Raw genomic sequence first — 25,655 nt, forward strand, 5'->3', positions numbered from 1 at the left:
TGAATGAAGAATTACAATGATGGCTTGGATTGCCTTTACAAGTATGAAATATAATAACACTTGCAATTCAATCAACTCTTTTGTATACTTAGTAATAATGCTCTTTAAGTTTACAAAACTTTGAAACACTTTACTTCAAGCAACTCAGGAAAAAAACTTTGAAAATTTGAGTTCATGTTGCTAGAAGTGCATAAAACCATTTCAGAAAAGTGTAGGAAAGTTGTGAGAAAGAGTTATGAAAGAGTTGTTAAATGATTGTGAGTTCTAAGGCCTTTAAACGCCTTTATGAAAGAGTATGATTTGTTTGAAATGAAGACATTTTGTTTGGGATGAAAACCTTTGCGTTTCAAATCTGAAAAACTGATGTAGCCGCTCTTAGTAACCAATTACAGCAAGTAGGTAATCGGTTACTCAAACATGACGTTTTGAAAAATTACATTGAGTAATCGGTTACTCAAACTTTCTGTCCAACGGTGAATTAAAATTCACATAGAGTAATCGGTTACTCAAATTTGAGTAATCAGTTACTCCAATTCAAATTTTGTTGGATAATTGATTCTCACTCATGTAACTTGTTACTCAAATTTCAGTAACCTATTACCTAGTATTTTGAAAAATGTTTTCATTTAAAACTTGAAGTGTTTCAATTTCTTTTATAATATTTTGAGCATTACTACTCTGGTATATTAAAGAGTATAGGATAGAAGTATCTATTTAGACTTAGACTGATTGTCTTGAAGCTTTAATCTTCTTGGTCTTTATAAGTAATCTTCATTTACTTCTTTTTGGTGATGTTGATGTCTTCATCAAAACCTTGCAAAGGTCAGGAGCAAAGATCTTCTTCACAATCTCCCCATTTTTTATGATGACAAACCAAGATCTTTTTGACAGTGTAGTTTTCTTCAAAGAAGCATACTTTGAGATATGTTGAAGTTTGACTTGAGTATGCTCCCCCTATATTTTATGCTCCCCCTTTCTTTTGGAGTAATGTGCCTTAATTAATTTTACAGAAAATACACTTCTCCCAACTTTTCTTCCCCTTTTGACTTCATCAAAAAGTAGAAAAGCAAAGAGATTCCAACACAATATATAGCATACATACACTTATATAATCAAGATATATCAATATGATATCATATACTCATGTATGGATCAAGATATAGATAAGCAAGTATTGCAATGCATAAATAAGATGTTTCAAACATGTATCCAGGAATGGAACAATAAAGCACAAAACATCATAAAGTAATTTGTCTAGGAATATATAGCAATAACTTAAAAGCAACAAATAAGCAGAATTAAAAATTTGTCCGAATTTTGAAAGCAATACAACCAGAAAATCCTAACAATAGATATTCTAATACTCGGGCTCAGAATTGTCTTCATCAATATCCATGCGATCCATCCTAGAGTAGAGGCAATGAAGTTCATATTGGATTTGTTGATTCTGAGAGTCGAGAGCATCCATCCAGTTAATGATGTAGCCTCGAAGAGAAAACAACTCATCTATAATCATTTGGTTCGTAGGCATGATAGTAGATGAGGACGATTGAGCATGAAACTCAGACGGTTGTGGTTCAGGAGGGTTAGGAGGTACAGGTTCAAATGGTTCAGCAATAGCAGTCAGTTTATCGGTTCTATGTTTATAGGTGTGGGTTCGAGGGTCTTGAGTGAAACCCATTTTGTGGATCACTTCCACATCAATTTGGCTTTCTCGAAGATTCAGAGGCACCTTTGTTTCACCATTTGTAGAAACATCGAAATGCTGAAGAATGTTGGTTATGAAGATTGCATAAGGCAAAGGACCTTGAGTACCTCTAACAATCCACATTTGTCTCATTATCATTAGAGTCCAATTGATCTTGATGTTAAACTTTAAAGCATACTTCAATTGGAGTTCTATGTCACTTATTTGAGAATGATTTGAAAATTTTGGTAAGATGACATAGCTCAAAAAATAATGAAGCAAACAGTCCTCAAGCTTGAAATATTCAGCAAATAGGATGTCTCGGTTTTTTACGGTCTCGCCAAAGCCCTGTGGCTTACACATTTCTATTTCCCATTTTGAAAGTCTACATAAAGTATGGTAAAAATTCTTTCGATCATAATTATCCCATTCACACACAAGGATGAAACTCGTTATGCTACCTTGAGAGGGTATGTTACACAACAATGAATTGGAGGTTTTAAGATCCAAAACAATGTCTTTTCCTTTGACATAGGAAGTAAAATGATTTTCCCGAAATTTCATGTTACAGTAAAATACTCGCACAAGTTCTGGATAAATTTCATTTGTCTTACAACAAAAATCAAAAAGGTATTGTTGACGTAAAAGATAAGGGAAAAGAAAATCTTCAAACTCAATATTTCCAACATTACCGAATTTTGGAGTGAAAATAGTGCATCAATGGAAGTGTTCTTCAAACACTTTATGTTGTTCCTCATTAGCTAGAAGCCTTGTCAAATCCAAAGGGTTGGACTCCATAGAAGTAGTTCCTTGTCTCTTTTGAGTCATGGAGATATGTTGCTTCTTGGTTTTTGAAGAGGAAGCCATGGATTTTCAGTTTTGAAGGTTTAGGTTTTGATGTTTTGGAGATTTGGGGTTTTTTATTTAGGTTACTAAACACGAAAATGATGGTTTAGAAGTGTTTGGAAGTGAAAATGTGTTAAGAATAGACACAAAAAATCACTTAAAATGGATCAAAAACGAAGATTTTAGGGTTTGAGAGGGTTGACCAAGAGAGAGCACGAGTTGATGAGGAAGATGAGTTTGAAAAAGTTTAAAAATGCAGAAAAAATACATATATAACAGCACAGAGTAATCGGTTACCCACTTTGAGTAATCGGTTACTTAAATTAAAAAATTTAAAATTGGTTACTCTCCGGTGATAACAATGAACTGAGAGTAATCAGTTACTCATTTTGAGTAATTCGTTACTGAAACATGCTGTTCAACCCTATAATCGGTTATTCACTAGTGTAATCGATTATTGACCCCAGAAAAACTTACTTTTAGGCAAAATTAAGCTATGAAAATGATTTTTAACCCAAAAATTAAAAATTTCAAACATAAATAAACACATTTAAGTTCAAGTAGGCATGAAATAGATATAATGAGGCATACATAGAATCATATATAAGCATTTAAGATAAGTATGCTTCATCAATAATGCCTAATTCTCGTCTAATTTTAAAGAAAGGTTCTTTTGCCAAAGGTTTGGTGAATATATGTGCTAGATGGTTATGAGTATCAACAAATTATATAGACACATCCTTCTTTTGGACATGGTCCCTGAGGAAGTGATGTCTTATATCAATATGTTTGGTTCTTGAATGCATAACCGGATCCTTTGTGGGTTTATTGCACTAGTATTGTCACATTTTAGAGGAGTGAAACCCAAGTCTAAACCATAGTCTCGTAATTGTTGTTTAAGCCATAACACTTGAGCACAACAACTACATGCTGCAATATATTCAGGTTCAGCAGTGCTTAGGACCTCACACGCTTGTTTCTTACATGACCAAGAAACTACAGCAAGTAGGTAATCGGTTACCCAAACATGACGTTTTGAAAAATTACATTGAGTAATCGGTTACTCAAACTTTCTGTCCAACAGTGAATTAAAATTCACTTAGAGTAATTGGTTATTCAAATTTGATTAATCGGTTACTCCAATTCAAATTTTTTTGGATAACTGATTCTCACTCATGAAACATGTTACTCAAATTTTAGTAACCTGTTACACATTATTTTGAAAAATGTTTTTATTTAAAACTAGAAGTGGTTCAGTTTCTTTTAAAACTAGCAAGTTACTCGTGCGAATGCACGGGGGGTATTTTTACCACATGATTAAGAACATATATATTATATCTATATTACTTTAATAAGATAAGGAACCGTTTCAAATTTTGTTATTTTGGAATTGATATATCTTTCAAAATTCAATGTCCCTCATTGTTCAACCTCACAAATATTAAATATACACACTATAATATTATGGAAAAACTTAATTATATGATCAGGAAGACCAAAAATTATAAATGCATTTAAAATTTGATGAGTTAATAAGTTGAATTTTGGCCCTCATTAGAATTACACATATCAATATAATCAACATTATTGTATTCATTTTTATCACATAATATTGTGAAGTTTAGAAATATTTGCTTCAACTTAATAACTGATTGAATTGAATTGTAAAAAGAATTATTTGGAATTAAAGTAAAACAAAAATATTTATTTGTTCAATAATTTCAATAGTTGATACAAGTATTATCTTTGGTTATAAAAACTCTTTATTTTTTTAGCGATCTTGTAGATCTGGAAAAGTACTTTGAACTACGACATCTATTCGATTATCAAAATTAACAAATGTATATGTCATTAGGTATGTAATGACGTAGTTATGAGAATTATAAAAAATTATAATTTAATTAATACATACTAATGTTATTATATTTTTGTGTTAGCAATTATGTACAATTACAATAGTTTATTATAATATTTTAAAATTGTATCATTGTCTTGATTATATGTCTTCATCCATACAATTTTTATACAATAATATTTCAATGATATGTAGAGACTGACAGATGACACATAAAATGATTAAATGATATTAATAGGAAACATTTTAAGATCTATTTAAATGTGTAACTACTACATATTCAAGTTACTATAATTAAAATATGTTTTCAAATTTTCCTAACAACTTTAATACATAATTTGAAAATAAAAACTAAATCATCATAATTAAGAGAAGATGTCAACTTATTGCAAGAGTAAGTTTTTAAAACTTACTCCACATTCTAGCCATCAATTATAGGGAAATCCAATTATTTGAATTAGTGAGTAGATCTAAACTATTAGTTATCCATATAATTGATGGTTAGGATAAGGAGTAAATGTAAAAAACTCTCTCTTAGAGTAAATAGATCTCCGCTCCATAATTTGTACCCTCAATTCCTTAATTATAGAAAATGAAACATTTAGGAATTACCAACTTTTCTTCTAATTAATATTAAAAATAATTATTTTTATGAAATAAATTAAATATCAAAATATATCTTTATTAATTATAATATCATATCACTCTATTAATAATAAGATTGGATTTATGATATTAAAGTTTTTAAAAATAATTAAATGAAAATGGTTTAAAATCTATTTAAATAATTAATATTAAAAATTGTTATTTTTAAGAAATAAATTCAATGTCTATCATTTTTTTATGCCAAACATAATAACAAAGATTTTCTTATTAACTGTAATATGATAACACATTCTTTCAATTAATAATAATTAGTATGTTAGTTTTTGTTGTAGGTGATAGTCAAATTTTAAATCTTCTTCACTTCTCTCCTAAAAATCGAACCACATTGTAACTCATTTTTTATTGTTTTAAGTTTGATATGGGTGAGGCTCGAACCCACAACTTCATCCACCTCATTTCTTAAACTCTTTCAACTTAACTATCATATCATCTTACGGTCCTCAAACATCGTTATTATTGCTCCAATTTCCTTATTTCATTATTAATGCCCTAAATTCCTTAATTCCGGGAATGTAAGAGAATTATCTACATTTCCTCTAATTAGTACTAAAAATTGTTATTTTTATGTGAAGAAAAATTTCAACATATTTCCATATTAATTATAATATCATAGTTTATTCTTTCTATTAGTAATAAGATTGGTTTTCTAATATTTATGTTTTAAAAATGATTAAATGATATTAATTGATAACGTTTTAAGATCAATTTAAATGTGTAACTACAAAAAATTTCATTTAATGTATTTAAAATATTTTCCAAAATTTCATAACAATTTTAATACAAAATTTTAAAGTAGAAACTAAATCATAATTAATGCATGTTTATAACGAATGATTTACGTTATATTCCATTATAATTTATAATAATTGTTCTTTATGATATGTTTTGATTTGTGTTGGTAATTGATTCTTTCTATTTTGTAACTGATTTGCAAATTTATATCCTATTTCTGTAACTTATACAAAAAAAATCAAACTACTATATTTCTTCATGAGTTTTGAATCATATGTTATATTATTTATGATGTTAAAACAAAATAAAATATAAATGAAATTAATTATTATTGCACAAATTTATTAGTTATAATTCTACGAATTTATCTACATAATTAGCATTGCGTAAAATTTATAAATCATAAATAATTTAAACAAAATATAAATCCAATCAATTGATTATTACAATAAAAAACTATTAGTTATAATTTTGCAAATTTATGTCCATAATGAGGATTAGTTAAAATTTGGAAATCATAAATAAATTAAAATTATATATAAATCAAATAAAAATGAAGACATTATTCTTCTTCATATATTGGAATGCTAAAAATCGAGAAATAAAGAAAAAGGACATTATATTATGTTGTTGACCAAAACAATAAAAATTTCTAAGCAAACAATTAAATAAGGTAATGAAGTTTAAGTAAAATTTCGGAGATGGTGATTAACACAATATATTTATGAAACATGCAAAACAAAAAATTAAAATAATGATTCTATGAATAAATAAATATATAAGTAAGATAAGAGATGCGAGTAGAGAAAATTGCACAGATGTCTCAGGGGAGAACCAAACTATAAATAAAGAGAGAAAATGATAACAATGAGATAAGATGAAGAGATAAATATATTATTTACAAAAATAAATAGACAAATAAATGTAATATTGTAAGTGAATGTATAACATAATAGAGATTGGGTATAAAACATAAGTTTTGAAGGTTTGATCTTCCTTCAGGAAGATACATTTGTTTATCAGATGCTAAAGGAGAAAATTGCTGAAAGTATATATCTGCAAAATAATGAAATTAGTGAGAACACGTCTAAACAATAAGGAAATCAATGAAAAATTATACAAAAATCAATGATAAAATAAGAACAGATCTACAAAATAAACCAAAAAAACAATGAAAATGTATTAAAGATCAGATATACAAAATAAATAAATAAGTGCACTCTAAAGAGGATATTCTAAAGAGAAAGAAAAATGATGACAATGAATAGACATAATGAAATGAAATGAAATTGGAGAGAGAAAAAAAGATTGTTGAGAGAAAAAGAATGTTGGAAGAGAAATAGAGAGTCATAGACCTCAATAACAATTCAAATTTATTACATCTTAAAAAATGCAATAAAAAAGCTTTTAGAAGATATGACATAAAATGCAATAAATTGTATTAAATGCAATAATTGTCAAGAAATGACAAATATAATGTAGGAAAGTACATATGATTACCATGGAACCATTTTGGAGAGAGGAAAATGAAGGAGAAAATGACATGTGGCAATTGATGAGGTGGCTTGAGGAGGAGATGTCATATGGCAATTGATGAGGTGGCGTGAAGAGGAGATGTCATGTGGCAATTGATGAGGTGGTGGGAGTTTATTTTGTTATATAGGTAATAGATATTTTGAGCATTACTATTTTGGTATATTAAAGATTATATGATAGAAGTACATATTTATACTTAGACTAATTGTCTTGAAGCTTTAATCTTCTTGGTCTTCATAAGTAATCTTCCTTTTCTTCTTTTTTTGGTAATATTGGTGTCTTCATTAAAACCTTGTCAATGTTATGAGCAAAGATCTTCTTCACAATAGCATGTATAAGATCATTATAATTAGTTATTAGAAATTGATCACGTATATCAATCAATGCATAGCCATCATTTGGTTTAGACAACTTTCCATCACCAACATCTAAAATCCATTGTGCAAATTATTCAGTTTGTAAATAATTTGTGTTATTAATACTATTTTGTAAGCGCGTATTTTTTGTCAAAGTTAATACCTGACAATCATCCCAAAGATATGATGTGTTAATTGTTGCATTGATAATGTTTGAATGACTTCCTCTTGAAATGATAAGATGAATTTGCCTAAAATCACCACACAAAATAATGACTTTGCCGCCAAAATTGGAATCTATATTGTATATCATTGAAGTTTCATCTCATATGATCAATTTTGTTTGCTTTAATAGTTCTACAAGTTCACTTCCTGCAAGTTGAGTTTTCTAGGGTTTGAACAAATATAACAAACTTTGAGTGTGTTGTTCTTCCTCTAGGTAACAAAAAAAAGCTATTCCACTCTATGCATATGTTGAATGACTCATCCTATTTTTTATGGTTTCAGTTTAGGCGAAGATTTCATCCCGTCTTGTATTTTGTAATAACGTATCACGCTCTTTCAATGATGAATTATTTAAAGTGATGTGGAGTTGTTTTTGGTTACCATTAGGTAAGAGTTGCTGTTTTTTCATAATTTATGTTACTTAAAGTGATGTTCCAAAAAGGAAAATAATTTTATATTACATTATTATAAAAAATTACTCATTTTTTAGCAATTTTTTGGAGTAATTTTTTGGGCTTACAGTAACTCAAGCTAACTGACTAATTAACAACTCATATAGAAATCATCATGTGTGAAAAAGAAACAAAAGAACACGTGCTTAAAGGCTAAAATCTCCTTTGCATGAATCAATCAAAACTCATAAGTAACCACAAGACAATATGATGCTCATCAGCATAAAATCCTGACCGAGTTAGTGAACAATTCTGACAGAGGATTAATGTGCCTTGTAAAGAGCAATCTGACCGAGGATTCCTTGCGCCATGTCCATGCGCCAAGCACCAATCTGACCAAGAGTCCTTGCGCTAACTCCATGCACCAAACTAATTGAGAGTCTTGTTTGACCGAGGATCCTAGTGCACAAGATAAACCAACTTGGTGCACGAGATATTGTGTTCCTTGGCCACGATGAGCCAAACTCCACGTGAATACCATTGTATTAGAAAGTTGTTCCAAAGCCATTAGTTGACTGCATTCCAAGCTACAAACCTGATTAATATAAACAAACAAACCAAATGATTAAAAGCTTATTTCATTAATGCGACGTTGTTGAACTACAATTCTAGTGCAGTGCATAATGCATAAATATTTCTTTATTAAATCAAAACATTGCTAACATTTAACTAATGTTTTTTTAGTTTTTGTTAAATTAATTAAGTTTTTTAGAGATAAGCGATAGAATGATGCAATCCTATATGAGAGTAGAATGTAAGCATTGATAGTCTAAAAGTTTTATACACCGTTAGTATATCAATTAACATTAAAATTTAATCATCGTTAACTTTTTTTAAAAGTGATATAAATGAATGATGGATGATGTAATGAATATGTATAAATCTATATACAACGGTGCATAGATATTATACTCATCATATATCTAATATTTTTGACGTATTGTTCGAGTGTGTATGTGTTGTACAAGAAGTCAAGAACAATGGTTTAATGTCCCAAACCATGTTGCACTAATGAAAAGATGTCATATCAATTAAAAATTTAAATATTTATTATTTTTTATATTTCTCACCTGCCAAATAGTCTATGTAGTGATAAGACAAATTGATATGCCAAATATTCATTAAAAACACATGAATATAATTGAAGCATCTAAAGGGAGGGAAGGTTATATAGAAAGTAACAAGAATATTAATCTACCCCCTTATTTCTCTTCTATTGATATGAAATTTACTTGTTTTTATAGACTATCATATTTTAATTATTTTCACTACATATTTATTACTTTTTTCATATTTAAAGTTTAAACAAATCATTCACTTTCCTTGTAATAATGATGGCACCATTTGTTTTATTAATAAGGAAAAATATAAAATAGGAGAACAAGGTCATATCCACAACTCTCAACAGTTAACAAGCATAAAGACAAATAGATAAGTGTAACATCCATTCACATAAGAGAAGTTTAAATTGTTACAATTAGCATTGAAAATATTCCAAGAATGTAAGAAGATGAGTTCTATTACCTCAAGATGAAACCATAAATTCTCAAAAATAATATTGTTCCTCACATACCAAATAGTCCATGTAGTGATAAGCCAAAGGGACAACCACCTTTATTTACTCTTGTTCTCCAACCACGACATGTCAAATGAATTTAGAAGTTTACCTTATCATCATTGTACAAAATTGAGAAGAGACCAAAACGAGAGTAGAAACTTATCTTCGAACAAGTGAAAAAGAGATGGTTTACAGTTTCATAATCTTCCCCACATAGACCACAACATGGCACGACCTATGCTCCAAAGACATCCCCTTGAGCAAGGCACAACTTAGTTGGTATTCACAACGAAGAACATTTTCCACACTAAACATTTCATTTTTGTTGGGACATTGCAATTCCACACTTTTTTGAATTCCACGTTCTCACTTCTTCTATCTTCATGTGACAACACCTTATATGCATTTCGAGTCGGATATTGACCTCCTTTGTCATGGATCCAAATCCATCCATCTATGGCATTTTGCTTTGGTATGAAATTTCCAATCAATTGAATAATGCCCTCATACTCCTCTTGTTCACAATGGAACCTACTATGCTTCATCTGAACTTCCAAGTACCTGTGTCATTTCTCCATTCCTCCATAGAATTGATTGATGCATTTTTATCAAGAGTCACCTAAAACAATCTAGCAAAAGAGTTTTTAAGAAGGTCCCCTCCCACCCATAAATCTGTCCAAAACTTCATTTCTCTTATGAATCCTAAGCTCTTCCGCAAACCTTCAACCCACCACCTACTTCTGACTTTTTTTATTATAATTACTAAGGTTGCCTAGATCTCTCCGCATGAAGAAACCCTCTTGAAACTCACGGGTTCACTAGCCCCACCACTTTGAAAGAACCCAACCTCATATCTAGATTTTAAGACTTTTACCCAAAGAGAATCTCTCTCACTTAGTGATCTCCATCTCCATTTACATAAAATGGCTAGATTGAACAGAAATAATTTTTTACTCCAAGACCACCTTCCTCCTTAGACGTACACATCTTCTGCCAGCTCACCCAATAAATAACTTTTTCTTCCTAGCCTGACCCATTACCTCATTAGCAACTACAATATATACCATCCATGATAAACTTTTATTTCAAAGCATATTGACATCAGAAATAACCAAGTGAATCATCATTTTAAGTCTTACTATAAGAAGTTTAGAGATAATCTTGTCAATACATCCTACAAAAAATATAGGTCTATAATCACCAAGATCGTGAAGGAAATTGTTCTTTGAGATTATTAACACAACAAAAGAATCATTGTACCATCTCCATAAGTTACCAAATCGGTAGAAGTCTTCTACCATCATAAAGATATCAACCTTCAAACAGTTCTGTTTAATAAAAGTAAGTTGTACCATTATAGTAAATTAGTGATGATGAAATCACAGGGTGAACAGGTGAAGGTGAATTGGAGGGTGAACAGGTGAAGGTGCAGTAAAGGGTGAACAGGTGAAATGAAGGGATGGATAAAGGGTTCATAACTTTTTTTTATAACTGAGTAATAATGATGTGAATTGGTTAAAAATGCTTTATAAATAAGGGTGGAGAGTTATTAATTCATGCTTAGAAAATGAGAGAAAATTATGGAATATGATTCCGAATGTAGTTTCTAAAGAAACTTTCCACAATCTTAAAATTAGTATCTTAGCTTACTCCCCAAAAACTCTCTCACAAAATTCCAAACTCAAAAAATTGAATTTTTAATGGCTAAATATTTATAACTATCACAATTCTTCATGACACATATTAACCCTAATAAACGATACAATGCAGTCAAATAAAGAGAGAGAAAAGATAAATTGTACTGGTGTAATTTTTCTTAAACCTGCTCTCTCACACCCACCAACTTCTTCAACACACCAAATAACTACCAACTACTTTAATAACTTATCAACAAATGCACTTTTCAAATTCAAAAGTCAAATGTTATATAATTAACCAATTAACAATCACAAACCCAAAGAAGTCATAGACAGAAGTTTCATACATAACACTAGAATATAATTAACAAACATAAAATCAAAAACATAGTACTAAAGAAAACCAAAACTACAAGGAACATAACTACATTTTCTATTTAGCTACTCATCATCTCCTCCTTAACGGGATTAATGAATTGACGAAGACCATCTGTTAGAGCTGACGATGAAATCAAAGAAGCTTTAAGAAGGCTGAGACACTGCAATGCCATAAAAACTTCTTTTAGTCAACATTTTTTGTTCAATGCAAGGAGTAGTTTTAAGTCTCAAAATTTACTTTACCTCTTTCTTTCCAATGCTTATAGCTCTTTGCTCAATATCAGATGGAGAAATATTAGACATAGCTAGAAATGAAACAATAGATATGGATGAGGTTTGTGTCACAATCCAACCATCTGTCACCATGTATAGTGATGAACTCTTGACAAATCCTTTTCCACTACATGTTTGGAAAGTTGATGAATGTCGATCCGAATAACTATATTGAACAAGGGAATTATAACAAAATCCTCCGAAATTATACAAACCAGGTAGATTGCTATAATTACCAGGATAATCATACTCCGTGTAGCATGAATAAAAGGAAATGGGAACCTCATCAATCTGCAACTTCTGCTTATGGAGTTCAAATTGTTGAGTAAGATGAGTCTTAACAAGTTCATCCTTTAGAGAGGGGGACTTCAAATATTTGTGACCGTCCAAATCAACTAAGCTTTTGTACAAATTATCTATACTTCCCAAGCAAGAGTTACCTTTCATCATATGCTCTACACTTCCCAAAGGCAAAGTCATAAAAGTGAAAAGAAGGTCAACAAAGTCCTCCGCAGCTATAGCACACAATACCTTCAAGTTGGATTTCCTTACTATTAACTTTAGTTTAATCACCTCCTCTCTAACATTATCTTTAGCACCAATATCAAGAAGAAATGAACTCCTTGGTTGTGCAATCTCAAGTAACTGTTTTTTCCTCAAGAAAAAATCCGTCAGAGGTGTCTCTGAGAGTAAGGAGCATTTGAGTAAGTCCACCATCTGCAAAAATAAAATTAAGCTTATTAAGATACATTAAAGGTTTTGGGGGTATATAATTAGTTACCGCTAAGTTCTTAAGTTAAAAGATGATGTTTACAAAGAATCAAAAGATTTATATGTCTAGCTTCCAAGAATATTAAGAATTTGACACCAATTACCCAACTTAGGAGATCCATGTTAATGAAAAGTATAAAATATATAAATCAGAAACAACGTGATATCAAGAAAATTTATCACATAGGTCACAAAAGAAATATAGATGTATCATGCAAAGGTAGAAAACAAAAACATGCATACCTCCTTCGTAGTCACATTAACAACAGTGTCCACTTTGATCGCATTGAAGTCTTCATATCCAAAACTCATGGGTAGAGAAACACAGTTTTGAATATTATCAGGCATCACCTTCAGATTATCAAAAATAATAAAACTATCTATGTCCTGAACGAACCCTTCATGTTTAATCCCCAAAATTTTATTAGGAAATATCTCTCTATTGATGAGTTTCCCACATTTGCATTTTATGTCCTTGAATATACTTAGCTTGCTACCACTTACTTGACGAAGACAGTCCCAGTTGTCACATATGAAAAACTTCAATTTCTCAGTGTCGTCAAGGTTGAGCTTTAGATTTTGACAATAAGCTTCCATAGAATTCCTGGGCTTAAGAAGCATTTCTTTACATGTTTCTGTCCAAAAATGCTTAACATCAAGATTGGCTACGCTTTCATACAACTTGTTCAGGCTTCCAACGTTAACCTTATTCATGTCTGATTCGTTAGCAACAAGCCTAGCGATAGTACCCAATGGAAAGGTTAAAAAGCTTAGAAGGATATCAACAAAGTCTTTTCCAGCTTCGGCATACACAACTTTGTTTTTCTCTTTATCTATCAAAATTCTTAGGGTCACTGAGTTTTCTGTTGCTGCTGCAGCCATGGGGAATTTTCACTACACTTTAAAGCTTGGAAAGCGTAATGTAATTAAAAGAAACTGGTTTTGTATAGCTACCAAGGTATTTATGTGTTTATAAAGCAACGCAAGTGTGACATTCACTGCTCTTTCAACTTCCCGTCTCTCCAACTTCTCATCTACTAATTCACGGAATTAATATAAGGATTTTTTATATTAACAATAATATTCTCCCATTTTTTCATTTTTGAGTGTTTAGATCTCATTTCTAGGAATTTAACTATTTATTTTTAATGTTTTTGAGAATCTAATAGATCACTAGATGAATGTCTTTGTTAGAAGTTAATATAAGGGTTTGTCAATATTTATACTACTTATAAAGGGAAAATCCAAAATAACCTCCATCATGTTGTAATTTGTGGTTCTTCCTATTTTGCCATCACTATTTTCTAATTTTTACAAAAAAATTATATATAACATAATGTTCTTCTTCACTTAATATATGCTCATATTATTTGGTTAATTATTTTTTATTCTTACATTATGACTATAAGTCTTTAATGTAGAACATTACATCAATCAAATAAATTCAACTATAAATTATAGATATTTAACATAAAATATTATATTTGACATTTATGACATACAAATTATACATTATAAATGATAGGAAAATGGGTTGACAGACACGATAGTGGCTGTCAACACGCTAGTATTATATAAAAGCTAGTTTCGAAAATATCTAGGTGATTAATTTTTTCGAGAAATCTACAAATATTATATTTCTAGATATTTAACTATATATTTTGAAATATAACTTAATTTTTTATAAATCTTATAACATATTAGATTAATTTTTTTATTAAATAATTAAAAAATTTAACACAAAATAATAGTTTTCTTAAATAAATAACAAGATTTGACATTAAATAATAATAAAAGTATGCACACAAAATTTTCAATATTTTACTTTAAGGATATTGTTTAAAAAACTCAAAATACATTAATACTTAATAGTGTAAAAAAATTTGTACTATCACTTTATTATTTATCATTCATTTTCAATCTTCATTAACTGATCAAAAAAGTAATTTAAATAAATGATATATAATATACTAATTGTGTATAAGTCTTTATATCAATGTTATAAAAATCGTACCGTACCGGCCGATGAACCGGTCCCCTAACTGGTACGGAACAGATGTTGAACCGGCCAAGTATCAAAACCGGTCAAAACCGGTGAAACGGCTGGTATTTGACTAAACCGACTGGTTTATACATATATTTTTTTTGTTGAAAAAAAATCTTCAAAACTTAAAAACTCATTACAATGTGACTCATTTTTTCAACTCTTCTTCAACACTTCAAGATACATGCTTGCAATGCATACTTAGATTACACATTTTGGTTCCTGACATTCATGTGTATTCTCAGTGACATTTGTGTAATCTTGAAGTACTATTTGAATATAAGACTTGGTGCAAATATATAATATCAATATAAGACAACTTTGACTAATTGATATTAAATGTTAAAACTCCAAATTTATTTGTTTTATAAAGTGAGTTATGAACTTCTGTCATTTATTTATATTTTGCGGTTGTTTAGTGATACTTTTGGATTGATATATGTTTTGTAATTTAGACTTTCAATTTGTTCAAGACTTAAAAAAATTTGTTGACGTGAATTTTAAGTAGATTATGAATATGTATTATAAATTTGAGTATCTACTTATTTGGAATTTTTTTAGTTTAGATTTATATACATATAAATATAAGTATATATATCCGGTTTAACCGACATGCGATTTAACTACTGAAGCACTGGTTGAACCACTATATCACTATACCAGTACCATAATCAATTTGATAACCGGTACAATTTTAATAACACTACTTTATATTATTAGTGCATATATATTACACAAATTCATATGGGTGATCTATTTTATATACTGAGCTACTAACATTTCAAAATGGTATAAAGAGACAAAATGATACTAGAGTAAAATAAAATGTTTGATTATTTTTAAGAGTAAAAAATATTTATATTGACAGTATAAAAGTTTTATTCATTATCATTGTATTATTAATTATTTATATTTAATTATCATGTGATTTTTCAAAAAATATAAATTATTAATGTATTGAATATATATAAATCTTTATACTAATTATGAATATGTGTTATTCTATATTTTTAAATAGGGGTGTAAAAATTCAGTTTGATTTGATTTTTGGTGAATTTTAATGACCGATCCGATCAAAAATATATGGTTCAGTTTCGCTCAATTAACCGCAAATTTAACTACAAGAACCGAACTGAACCGCTCTTGAATGGTTCGATTCGGTTCCACGGTTTTTCAGTTTACTTTTTTATAAAAAATCTTTTATCAATTCAACATTCAAAATGTATTTTAAGAGATATTATTTATACAATAAAAGATAAATATTACTACTATTATTAAATAGGAGTCATATATAACAATACAAAAGATTTATCTTTTATTGTATAAATAATATCTCTTAAAATACATTTTGAATGTTGAATTGATAAAAGATTTTTTATAAAAAAGTAAACTGAAAAACCGTGGAACCGAATCGAACCATTCAAGAGCGGTTCAGTTCGGTTCTTGTAGTTAAATTTGCGGTTAATTGAGCGAAACTGAACCATATATTTTTGATCGGATCGGTCATTAAAATTCACCAAAAATCAAATCAAACTGAATTTTTACACCCCTATTTAAAAATATAGAATAACACATATTCATAATTAGTATAAAGATTTATATATATTCAATACATTAATAATTTATATTTTTTGAAAAATCACATGATAATTAAATATAAATAATTAATAATACAATGATAATGAATAAAACTTTTATACTGTCAATATAAATATTTTTTACTCTTAAAAATAATCAAACATTTTATTTTACTCTAGTATCATTTTGTCTTCCATTAATGACCAATATGGAAGTATCCACTAATAGTGCATATAATATAAAGTTTATTCAATCATATCTTCATTTTCAGATATAACACTTCATACTGAAATACATATTAATTAACAAGTTTCCCTCCAATAATGCTCTACCTCCATATTGGTCATATGTCATAAATAACAAGTTTCCCTCCAATAATGCTCTACCTTCATTTAGCAAATATGTCATAAATCCATTATGACTAATGTTCTTAAGGCTGCTTATGGTATCAATGTTACTCCAATGTACGAAAGATGTAATCTAACTAACGAAGCAACTCTCTACTACCATTGGGATTGTCCTAAGTCAGCAATACTTTGGAAAGCTATGGGTTTCAACGATTGTGATTTTGTTCATGTTTCGAATCCAACCTAGTGGGTAAGACACTTTAATAAGGATTACAATAAACAATTTTTGACAACATTGTGGTAGACATGGTGAAACCAAAACCTATACTGTATGGAACATCAAAGGAAGGAAATTCGGTACCTCAAAACTCCTATTCAACATGACATTGTTGATATGGAAGCTATATACCCTTGTCATGCTCAAACCCAAAAATTACAAGAGTGTACGTAGTGGATGTGGCCTTGAATATGGATGGAAGTTCCTTAGGGAATCCAAAAAAACTAGGATATGGAGGGCTTTTATGTGACAATATAAGAACTTGGATTGGTGGATTTATGGGCTCGGTGGGAATCTCAAATAATTTTCATGTGGAGCTCATGAGTTTACTTTCCAGGCTACAATTGGCTTGGGATTTGGGGTACAAGAAGGTTAACTGTCAAAGCGACTCAATTGATGCAATAACCTTAATTAAAGGTTGTCTGTCACATCATCATCACTACATGGCTATCATATTAGGCATTCAAGACTAGGGGTGTTTGCGGCCTATTTGGATCGGTTTTTAGGCAAAAAATGATTTGATTCAAACACGTAATTAACATGCGGTCTGGATCGGCCTGGTCTGTTTATATTAAGATGTCCGATCCAATCCAATCCAAATATAATATGCGGTTTCGGTTCAGTTTGGATCAGTTTTTTTTATAAAATATTAAAATTGCACTTATATTCAAAACTCATAAAAATGATTAATTATTAAGTATAAAACAACAATAAAAACAGTGTTCAGCAACATTAAAATGTGTATAACAATAATATAAGTAAACAACATCATAAAGTAGTAATAAACAATAAGACAATAATAATAAAAGTATAAAATAATAACAACAACAACAACAACAAGATATCAATAATAACAAGACAACAAAACAACAAGATATCAATAATAATAATATGAGCATCGGTAACGTAATTTTAACGGTTACGATATTCCACTGATGATTAATAACAATAATATTTTCACAACAATAATATTTGAATCCTCTTTATTTGATTATGAGATTGGTTTAAGTTCTAAAAAAATGTATCAAATATAATCAATATGATTTAAAACATAGCAACATATATAAGTGTGTTATAGAATATAACAAATAAAATATAGGTACAATTTTGAGTTGGTACTAAGATTAAGTTTGGAAGACACTTAAAAGTATTACACACTTAAACTTTACATATAATTTCGGTCCGGTCTGGATCGGTCTGGATCCAAGAGGTAAAACCAAAATCCAGACCGGACCAATCGATCTTTAAAAAAAATAAGTCCAACACGGTCCAAATGCATTTGGTTTTTGCGATTTCGGTCTACTTTTGATCGGTTTTATTGTTGGACCGGTCTGGATTTGAACACCCTTATTCAAGACTTAATAAATATGGATTGGGAAGTGACCATAAACCACATTGAGAAAGAATATAATTTTTGCGCTGATTATAAAGAAGGCATCTAATTCTATTTCTACTTTTACTATAATTGAACAGGTTCCTCGTGATCTTAGCACATGTTTTCGAATGTGATTCTTAAAGCCTTAGTTATTTTGTAATCTTTTCATGCATTATAAAAAAAAATCTTCATTCGATTTATTTGATTTTAGCACATGAATGATGTTTTAAGTTTAACCATGGCAAAATGTGATTATCCACAAAATAATTTAGTAATTAGGATATCTTTACTTGAAATTTCCATAGGTAATTAAGTTCTTATTGTGGTGGAATTTTTTTAAACTCAGAACATGGAAACGGAATGCAGTATCTAAGTTTCCAAACAGCACCCTAGGGTTTACACGGTCCTATAAATTGTCAGAATCCGTACACCGTTGTTATTCTACCTGAAACCTTGTCTCTTCTCGTTAGCGCAAACAATTAGGTTCAAATGTTAAACCTACGACGTCGTATTTCGATTTTCTATCATTCTTAATATTTTGTTCGCTTATTCATTAGATGTTTGTTTTCGAGCATCAAATGTTTTTTTTTCAATTTGTTGTTATATGATTCTTTTGCAAGTTTACGTTTTTTAGATTCATTCACACACACACAAAAAAGTGATTTTTTCAAAATTTTCATTTCGGTTGATTTATGGATCTGTGATGTTATTATTAAACTGCGTTATCTATCTGAAACTTCCTAAGGGAATTGAAGATAACTATAATTTGCTGAGATCCCTTGATTTTTGTTCTGCATATAAATCCATCGAATTTTATATTTAAAAAATATCATGATTCATGAACCATTTTGTTCCAATGTGATTTGAATCTGTAATATACTTGGATCTTGCTTGGTTCTGGTTAGTGGTAAATGATGTTATTAGTTGTTGGTGCTCAATTATTTAATTGATATGCATGTTTTACACTGATTTTAAAGCATCTGTTTGACAATTATGATATTATCATCTTCATTTCTTAAGTTCCTTAATCCTTTTGTAAGTGAGCTTTGAATAGAAGTGTATTTCACTTGCATTTTTTAGTGGGTTGTTTCTCTCTGCACTCATTGAATCGAAGCTTATTTTGTGAGCGGAATGTTTATACACTTTACCAAATTGAGGATGAATATAGATATAGTTTTATCCATTTACTTTGTATAAACTTTAAAGGATATTTTGTGTAAGGGGGTGGGTTTCAACACTGGTTTTAAAACTGGTGTTTGTATAATCTGTGCAAAATAACATTATTGCCTCAAGTTAAATAACATCTTCTCCTGAATGTGTTTGGTGTTGTCTATGCCTGCACCTGGAACTAGTATAGAAGTAACAGAGTACTTTTGACCAAAATCTCATTTGAACTTGCAAAAAGACAAACTGCTAATAGATGAACTCCAAATGAGTAATGATATATTTTACTACAAAGTCTCCTATAGCACAAAAAATAACATGTTATTTGTAAATCAATCATTTTGTGACACGTTTCTATGTGGTTTGGACGACAAAATGATTCACAATCTATCACAACCAGGTGAAGCCTGTTCCATTGGTAGAGGTCCCTGATTCAAGATGCAATGCTCCTTATCTGGCTACTCCTTTTATGGATTGGAAGCCAATCCTCCTTAGACAATTTGTTTAATTCACTGTTATCTTAGAATTGAGAAATAATATAACTAAATACAAATATAAAGGGAGGAAATATAGAATAATTCTAACTTAATTAGGCTATAATAATCACAGCCATGTGTACAAGGTTCATGTATCACATTTTTCTTTCTTATATACTTGAAATCCTTATGTTGCACAATGACACAAGTGTGAAGTTGATGAATACTGATCTACATTTTTACAATGAGCAAATCAATATTGAATACACTGATTGTGGTTTTTATGCTGTCATGATCATACAATGAAATCTCTCTAAGCAACATCATTAGATCATACATCACATCAATAACTTTTAAGTTGGTAATGATTCAAAAAGAAGTAAAGATATGTAATATTTAATTCAGAGTTGGATCTTGATCTCAAATTGCTTAACAATAGAAAAATAGAACATGGGAAAAAGTAAATTCAGCAGTTTTTTACCACACTGCAATAAGGCAAAACCTGAATAGAAGAAAACACTGGATTTACAACACAAGCTTCCACATAACAAACTCCTGCATATCTACTCCTGAGCATCTTTAATGGCTTTTTCTACAACAACATTGACTTTCTTATACTCACATTCTACAGGCTGCATAACATACTCCTCTGGCACCACCGGTCGTCTATTGCCGAAGATGGTCCACACATAAAGCATTATGAATGCTGTTAAAGCTCCACATCCAGCACCAAATATCATTGCAGCTAGAACTCTTAACAGACAATCACTCCTTGGTTTCACTTCTCGAAACCCAGTCTCTTGAATAGCAAGGTGCTTTGGATCCAAAGGCTCAGAATGCATCCAATATGGAAAATGTCTCACAATAAAGCTCCATGAGTAGAGAGAGCATGCTTCAGAAGAATCACTCTTCACAGGACTAAATCCTACAAACATTTCTTTGGCCTCCCACAAATTTGAGAAGTTAATTGTATGCCATAGCAATGGATCAAAAGGCCTTGAATGGCCATATCGACTCAACCTCACTTCTAAGCGCCTCGAACTCGCTTCATAATCAATCCAAGCATGAAGCTTTTCACCACTTTTTAGACTCACATTAATAGATGAATCATTTCTTATTTTAGCAACTACTGAATTTCCAACATTAATGCTCGCAATACAATAACCAGAACCACCATTTTTACCATTCCTTGAAGCACTAAACTCAACACTAATGAACTTAAACCTCCTTTCCCTCAAACCAAAAGAAGAACTATTATCAAAAACCTCACCTTCAAAACCACTTGGAACCATAACAAAAGCTAAACCATTCACATCATCCAATGAGATTGAAAATGCAAAGTAAGTTGAAAATGAGTTAAGAAGTTCCACTGGTTTACCCTCAACAAGCTTGATTGGCTTCTTGCTCATGATTTTTCCACTCCCTCCTGAACTACCAGACCCAGAAGAAAGAAGAACTTCAGACCCACCATTGACAACATTAGCATTCCCATAAAGGGCCAAACTTGACTCAAATTTTGGATCTTTTTCAAAACCTGTGAAGGAAAACGATGAAAGTGGGTCAAAAGCTTGGATTTTGAGGAACAAAATGAGGAAAGTTAAGACTATGAAGTAGTGGGAAGTGGAAAATGAAGCCATAATTGAAGTGGGTATGAGGTGAATCTTGAAGTATGGCACTAGAGTTTGTAGTGGGTTGATCCCATTTGTTGCATCAAAAAGGGTGAAATTGAAGTTTCTAGGGTTTGACAATGAAGAAAGGAAAGCAAAGGAAGAAAGGAAAGAATATTTGGGAAGTGGTTGGAGGTGGAAGTAATGAAAATTAAATAAGGTTCAACTTGTTTCCTTTCTCCATCTTCATGTGTGGGTCACACTATCTCTCATAGGTGGATGAAAAGAGAAGTGCATCTTCACTCATAAGTCATAACATGTGTCCTATGATTAATCCAGAAAATATTTACTAATTAAACTTTTAATTTTAATATATATTTTTTAATCAATTATATATGAGAATTCATGGAGTGACATAAATTATTAAACAACATATAGTTATGAAAAAAGAACATATATAAGCAATTTTCGATTTTAATAATCACATTTTTCTTCTTTAATTCAATGGTTTAATCATTATTTCAACATTAAAATTTGATTACTAAACCTGATAAGTCTTAGTTTAATAGTCCTATGAGTGATATTTATTGTAACGATATTCACATACGATTAATTTCTTATCCATTGAGTAATAGATACTATTGGTTATACCAAAAGTATATGTAAGAAGAATTCAACACAAAAATCAAATAAATAATCAATATAGTCTCATACTCACATATTTGGTTTACACAAAAATATTTAGCTTATACTTAATTTTCTTTATTTTACTCTTTTTTTCATTTTAGCAAATTAGATCATAAACTTTTTTAGCTTAAAAAAATCTTTATTCTTCTGGATGCTCTTGCATTTGTATAGTTTGTTTGATATGTTTTCAACATCAACATCTTTTCATGTTACTTATTAATACAAAGGGATCAAAAGAGAAGATAGGTGAAATTATAATATCATCTACTATATACCCCAAAAATCCATTTGTGTTTTTTATAAAGATGGTAGCATAATATGTTCCTAGCCATTTTAGAAATTGAATTAGTTTTGGTTATCCCTCCTCCATGCATATTTATTTACCATTTAAATCTCTATCTTTAACATTGTACAAAACTACAAATACATGATAATTTTGATAGTGTTTTATTCTCTTATAAAATGACCATTTCATACACACACATGGAGAGGGAGTGTCTCAGAGTTGTATTAACTGCTTTCACATGATATGAGAGGATGCACTCAGTTGTTGGTACTTCTCTTTCATATTTAATATCTCAAGAATGTAATAATTAATGATCACACGCTAAAAATTAAAAATAGTCACTCTATTTAATAGTTTTTTATGAATACATAGATCAAATTGAAGACTTTTATGTTTAGAGATCTAAATTCCTTTCATTTTGGACCAACAAACATTAGTGTAACAAATATGTATTTTTCTTGGGTGTCCCACACAATTGTTAGATTTCTTATATTTTTTATCTACTGTACTCTTCATTGATTTGTAAAAGTGACTTTAAATTTCAATGCTATATTTATGAGTCTATAATGACAATTAAGGCATATAAAATAGAAAGAGCATCTCCAATAGACAATAAAAATTTCATTTTTATTTGGTTCATACACATTACTTTATAATTATTACAACTCCCAATAAAATAAGAACAACATATATTTTTTCTCCATAATGGTAACATCATTTTTATTTTTATTTGGGTCCTACAACATCTACTTCTCTCTTCACTTTCCCTTAGTTAAGAACAACTCAGAATTGTTGTTATTTAATAACAAAATGCAGGAAATAAGAATGATACAGTGAAGAACAAAATAAGAATGTTCTTATTTCATTAAAAACAACCTTAAGAATAACTAATGTAGATGGTCTAACAAACACATGCAACTCTAAACTTATACACTAAAAATGCTTGAAATGTATGCATTTAGTGATAAAGTGGAAGAAAGTTGTGTGAGGTGGTGACAAGTAGCTGTGAGTGGGATCCTATACATTCGTTTACCCGATTTAACCCAACCCTAATTGAACTTGCATATAGTTAGGTTTCATTGTATTTAATGTTAGATTAAAAAATTAGATTTTATCAATATTTGAGATCAAGTATGAGTTAACGCTACGCTAGAGTAGCAAAACAACAACGCTTAAAAGTTAAAAGTGTCATTTAACAGCGCTTTTGAGGCACATTCTATGTGAATGCATTAGTACATAAGGTTATGTTCAACAACGTTTGAAGCGCTGTAGAAAGTAGACATTTAACAGTGCTCACTGAAGCAAACATTGTTAAATGTCTACTTTCTAAATAATAAAGACAATATCTCTCTCAGACATTCTATCAAACACATGACAATCATGTCCAACTCCACCACATTTACAATAGATTTGTTAAATCACCAACGACTCCACCTACATTCAACCTTAACATATTCAAATACTATAATATAACATATTAGTAATGGGATCTTACGCAAATTGTTCATTATTTCTCCTCCAATGTGCAAGTCCTTACAGAGTGTTCATGTGTTCCTCAATGATCAATGCAAGCTGCAAATACAAATAAAAAATATAATCTCTAAACATATTGCAAAAGTTATGAAAAAAAATACAAAATTAGCAACAATTGATAAAAAATATTTACCATTACACTCAAACTTTGTGTTCTAAACTAGTGAACCATAGCCAAAATCCTATAACATCATAGCTGCATAACTTCACAACAACAAAAAAACTTGTTATTTATGGTGTAAAGGCAAACATCAAGACTGAATCAAAAAGAAATAAATGAGCTAAAATAAGATAAGGATTTACTTTATGCGTGAAGAGAAAAACAAAAAACCGGTAACTTGTTTAAAGAGAGAAACTAAAAACAAAAGAGAGAAAAAAATGTGATGGAGAAGAAGAAAAGTAAGAGAAATAATATACTGATTGATAAGTGTATTATTGTATGTGAGGTTTTGTTTTTGAATTTGAAAAAATTCCGCTCACTAAAGGTGTTATTTTTAACAGCGCTTTCTTCAATAAGCGATGTTAAAGATGTTATCTTTAACAACGTTTGTTTAAGCAAATACTGTTGAATGTGTTATCTTTAACAACGCTTATTGAAGAAGTGCGGTTAAATATATGAAGTATCGTCTTTAATAGTGTTTTCTCTTCAATAAACGTTGTTAAAGATAACACACTTTTAACAGCGCTTCTTAAATAAGCGTTATTAAAGATAACACCTTTAACAACGCTTATTGAAGAAGTCTGTTAAATATATGAAGTATGATCATTAACAACGTTTTCTTCAATAAACATTGTTAAAGATAACACATTTAACAACGTTTTCTTCAACGAGCGCTGTTAATTCTTTTCCGCCTTATATTTAACATCGTTTAAAACATAAGCGCTGTTAAATGTGCATTGTTAAATACCAATTCTGACATAGTGTAAACATAATTTGTCACATGATCATTCATGACTTCTATTTCTAAATATATGTTCAATTGTGTATAGGGAAGTAACGTATCTCTAGCATAGAGTAGATAGTCCATTTTGTTACAACAACAATCTGTCTAGGGATATAATTTCATACTCAGCCTTGTTTTTCAATTGTTTTTACTAGTTATTTAGGTCAATCTCATGCAAATGATTTATTATGACAATGCGTATAACATTTGATTCTCTAATATTTTTATCATATATACATATATATAAATGATTAATGAAATATCTACATATGAATAATTTCATATGTTAAATTATATATACATAATAATGAAGAGATTTTATCTAAAAATAAAATGCATTATATTTAATTAAGTTTATGGTCATA

General features: G+C 29.7%; 2 protein-coding genes and 1 long non-coding RNA gene across 3 annotated transcripts; 1 reads left to right on the forward strand and 2 right to left on the reverse strand.

Moving 5' to 3' along the window:
• LOC109360182 lies at positions 250 to 12,106 on the forward strand. Its single transcript, XR_002109130.1, has 3 exons — positions 250 to 261; positions 397 to 399; positions 12,036 to 12,106. It is a non-coding gene; the product is annotated as an uncharacterized LOC109360182 (long non-coding RNA).
• Positions 12,163 to 13,918, reverse strand: LOC109359926. Its single transcript, XM_019604620.1, has 2 exons — positions 13,216 to 13,918; positions 12,163 to 12,918 (listed from the first exon to the last, which is right to left on the reverse strand). Exons 1-2 carry the CDS (start codon positions 13,852 to 13,854, stop codon positions 12,163 to 12,165), a joined length of 1,395 nt encoding a protein of 464 aa, XP_019460165.1. The 5' UTR covers positions 13,855 to 13,918.
• LOC109360883 (L-type lectin-domain containing receptor kinase VIII.2) lies at positions 20,542 to 22,073 on the reverse strand. Its single transcript, XM_019606079.1, has one exon. It carries the CDS (start codon positions 21,868 to 21,870, stop codon positions 20,797 to 20,799), a length of 1,074 nt encoding a protein of 357 aa, XP_019461624.1. The 5' UTR covers positions 21,871 to 22,073; the 3' UTR covers positions 20,542 to 20,796.

This window comes from Lupinus angustifolius, chromosome LG11 (assembly GCF_001865875.1).
Source record: "Lupinus angustifolius cultivar Tanjil chromosome LG11, LupAngTanjil_v1.0, whole genome shotgun sequence".
Taxonomy (NCBI): Eukaryota; Viridiplantae; Streptophyta; class Magnoliopsida; order Fabales; family Fabaceae; genus Lupinus; species Lupinus angustifolius.

What these genes read in the sequence shown, in the direction of transcription:
- LOC109359926 (XM_019604620.1), bottom strand. Translation starts at nt 13,854, where the DNA reads ATGGCTGCAGCAGCAACAGAAAACTCAGTGACCCTAAGAATTTTGATA. An exon ending in TTAATGTGACTACGAAGGAG is followed by an intron (nt 12,919 to 13,215) that starts GTATGCATGTTT and finishes TTATTTTTGCAG; the next exon opens with ATGGTGGACTTACTCAAATG.
- LOC109360883 (XM_019606079.1), bottom strand. Translation starts at nt 21,870, where the DNA reads ATGGCTTCATTTTCCACTTCCCACTACTTCATAGTCTTAACTTTCCTC.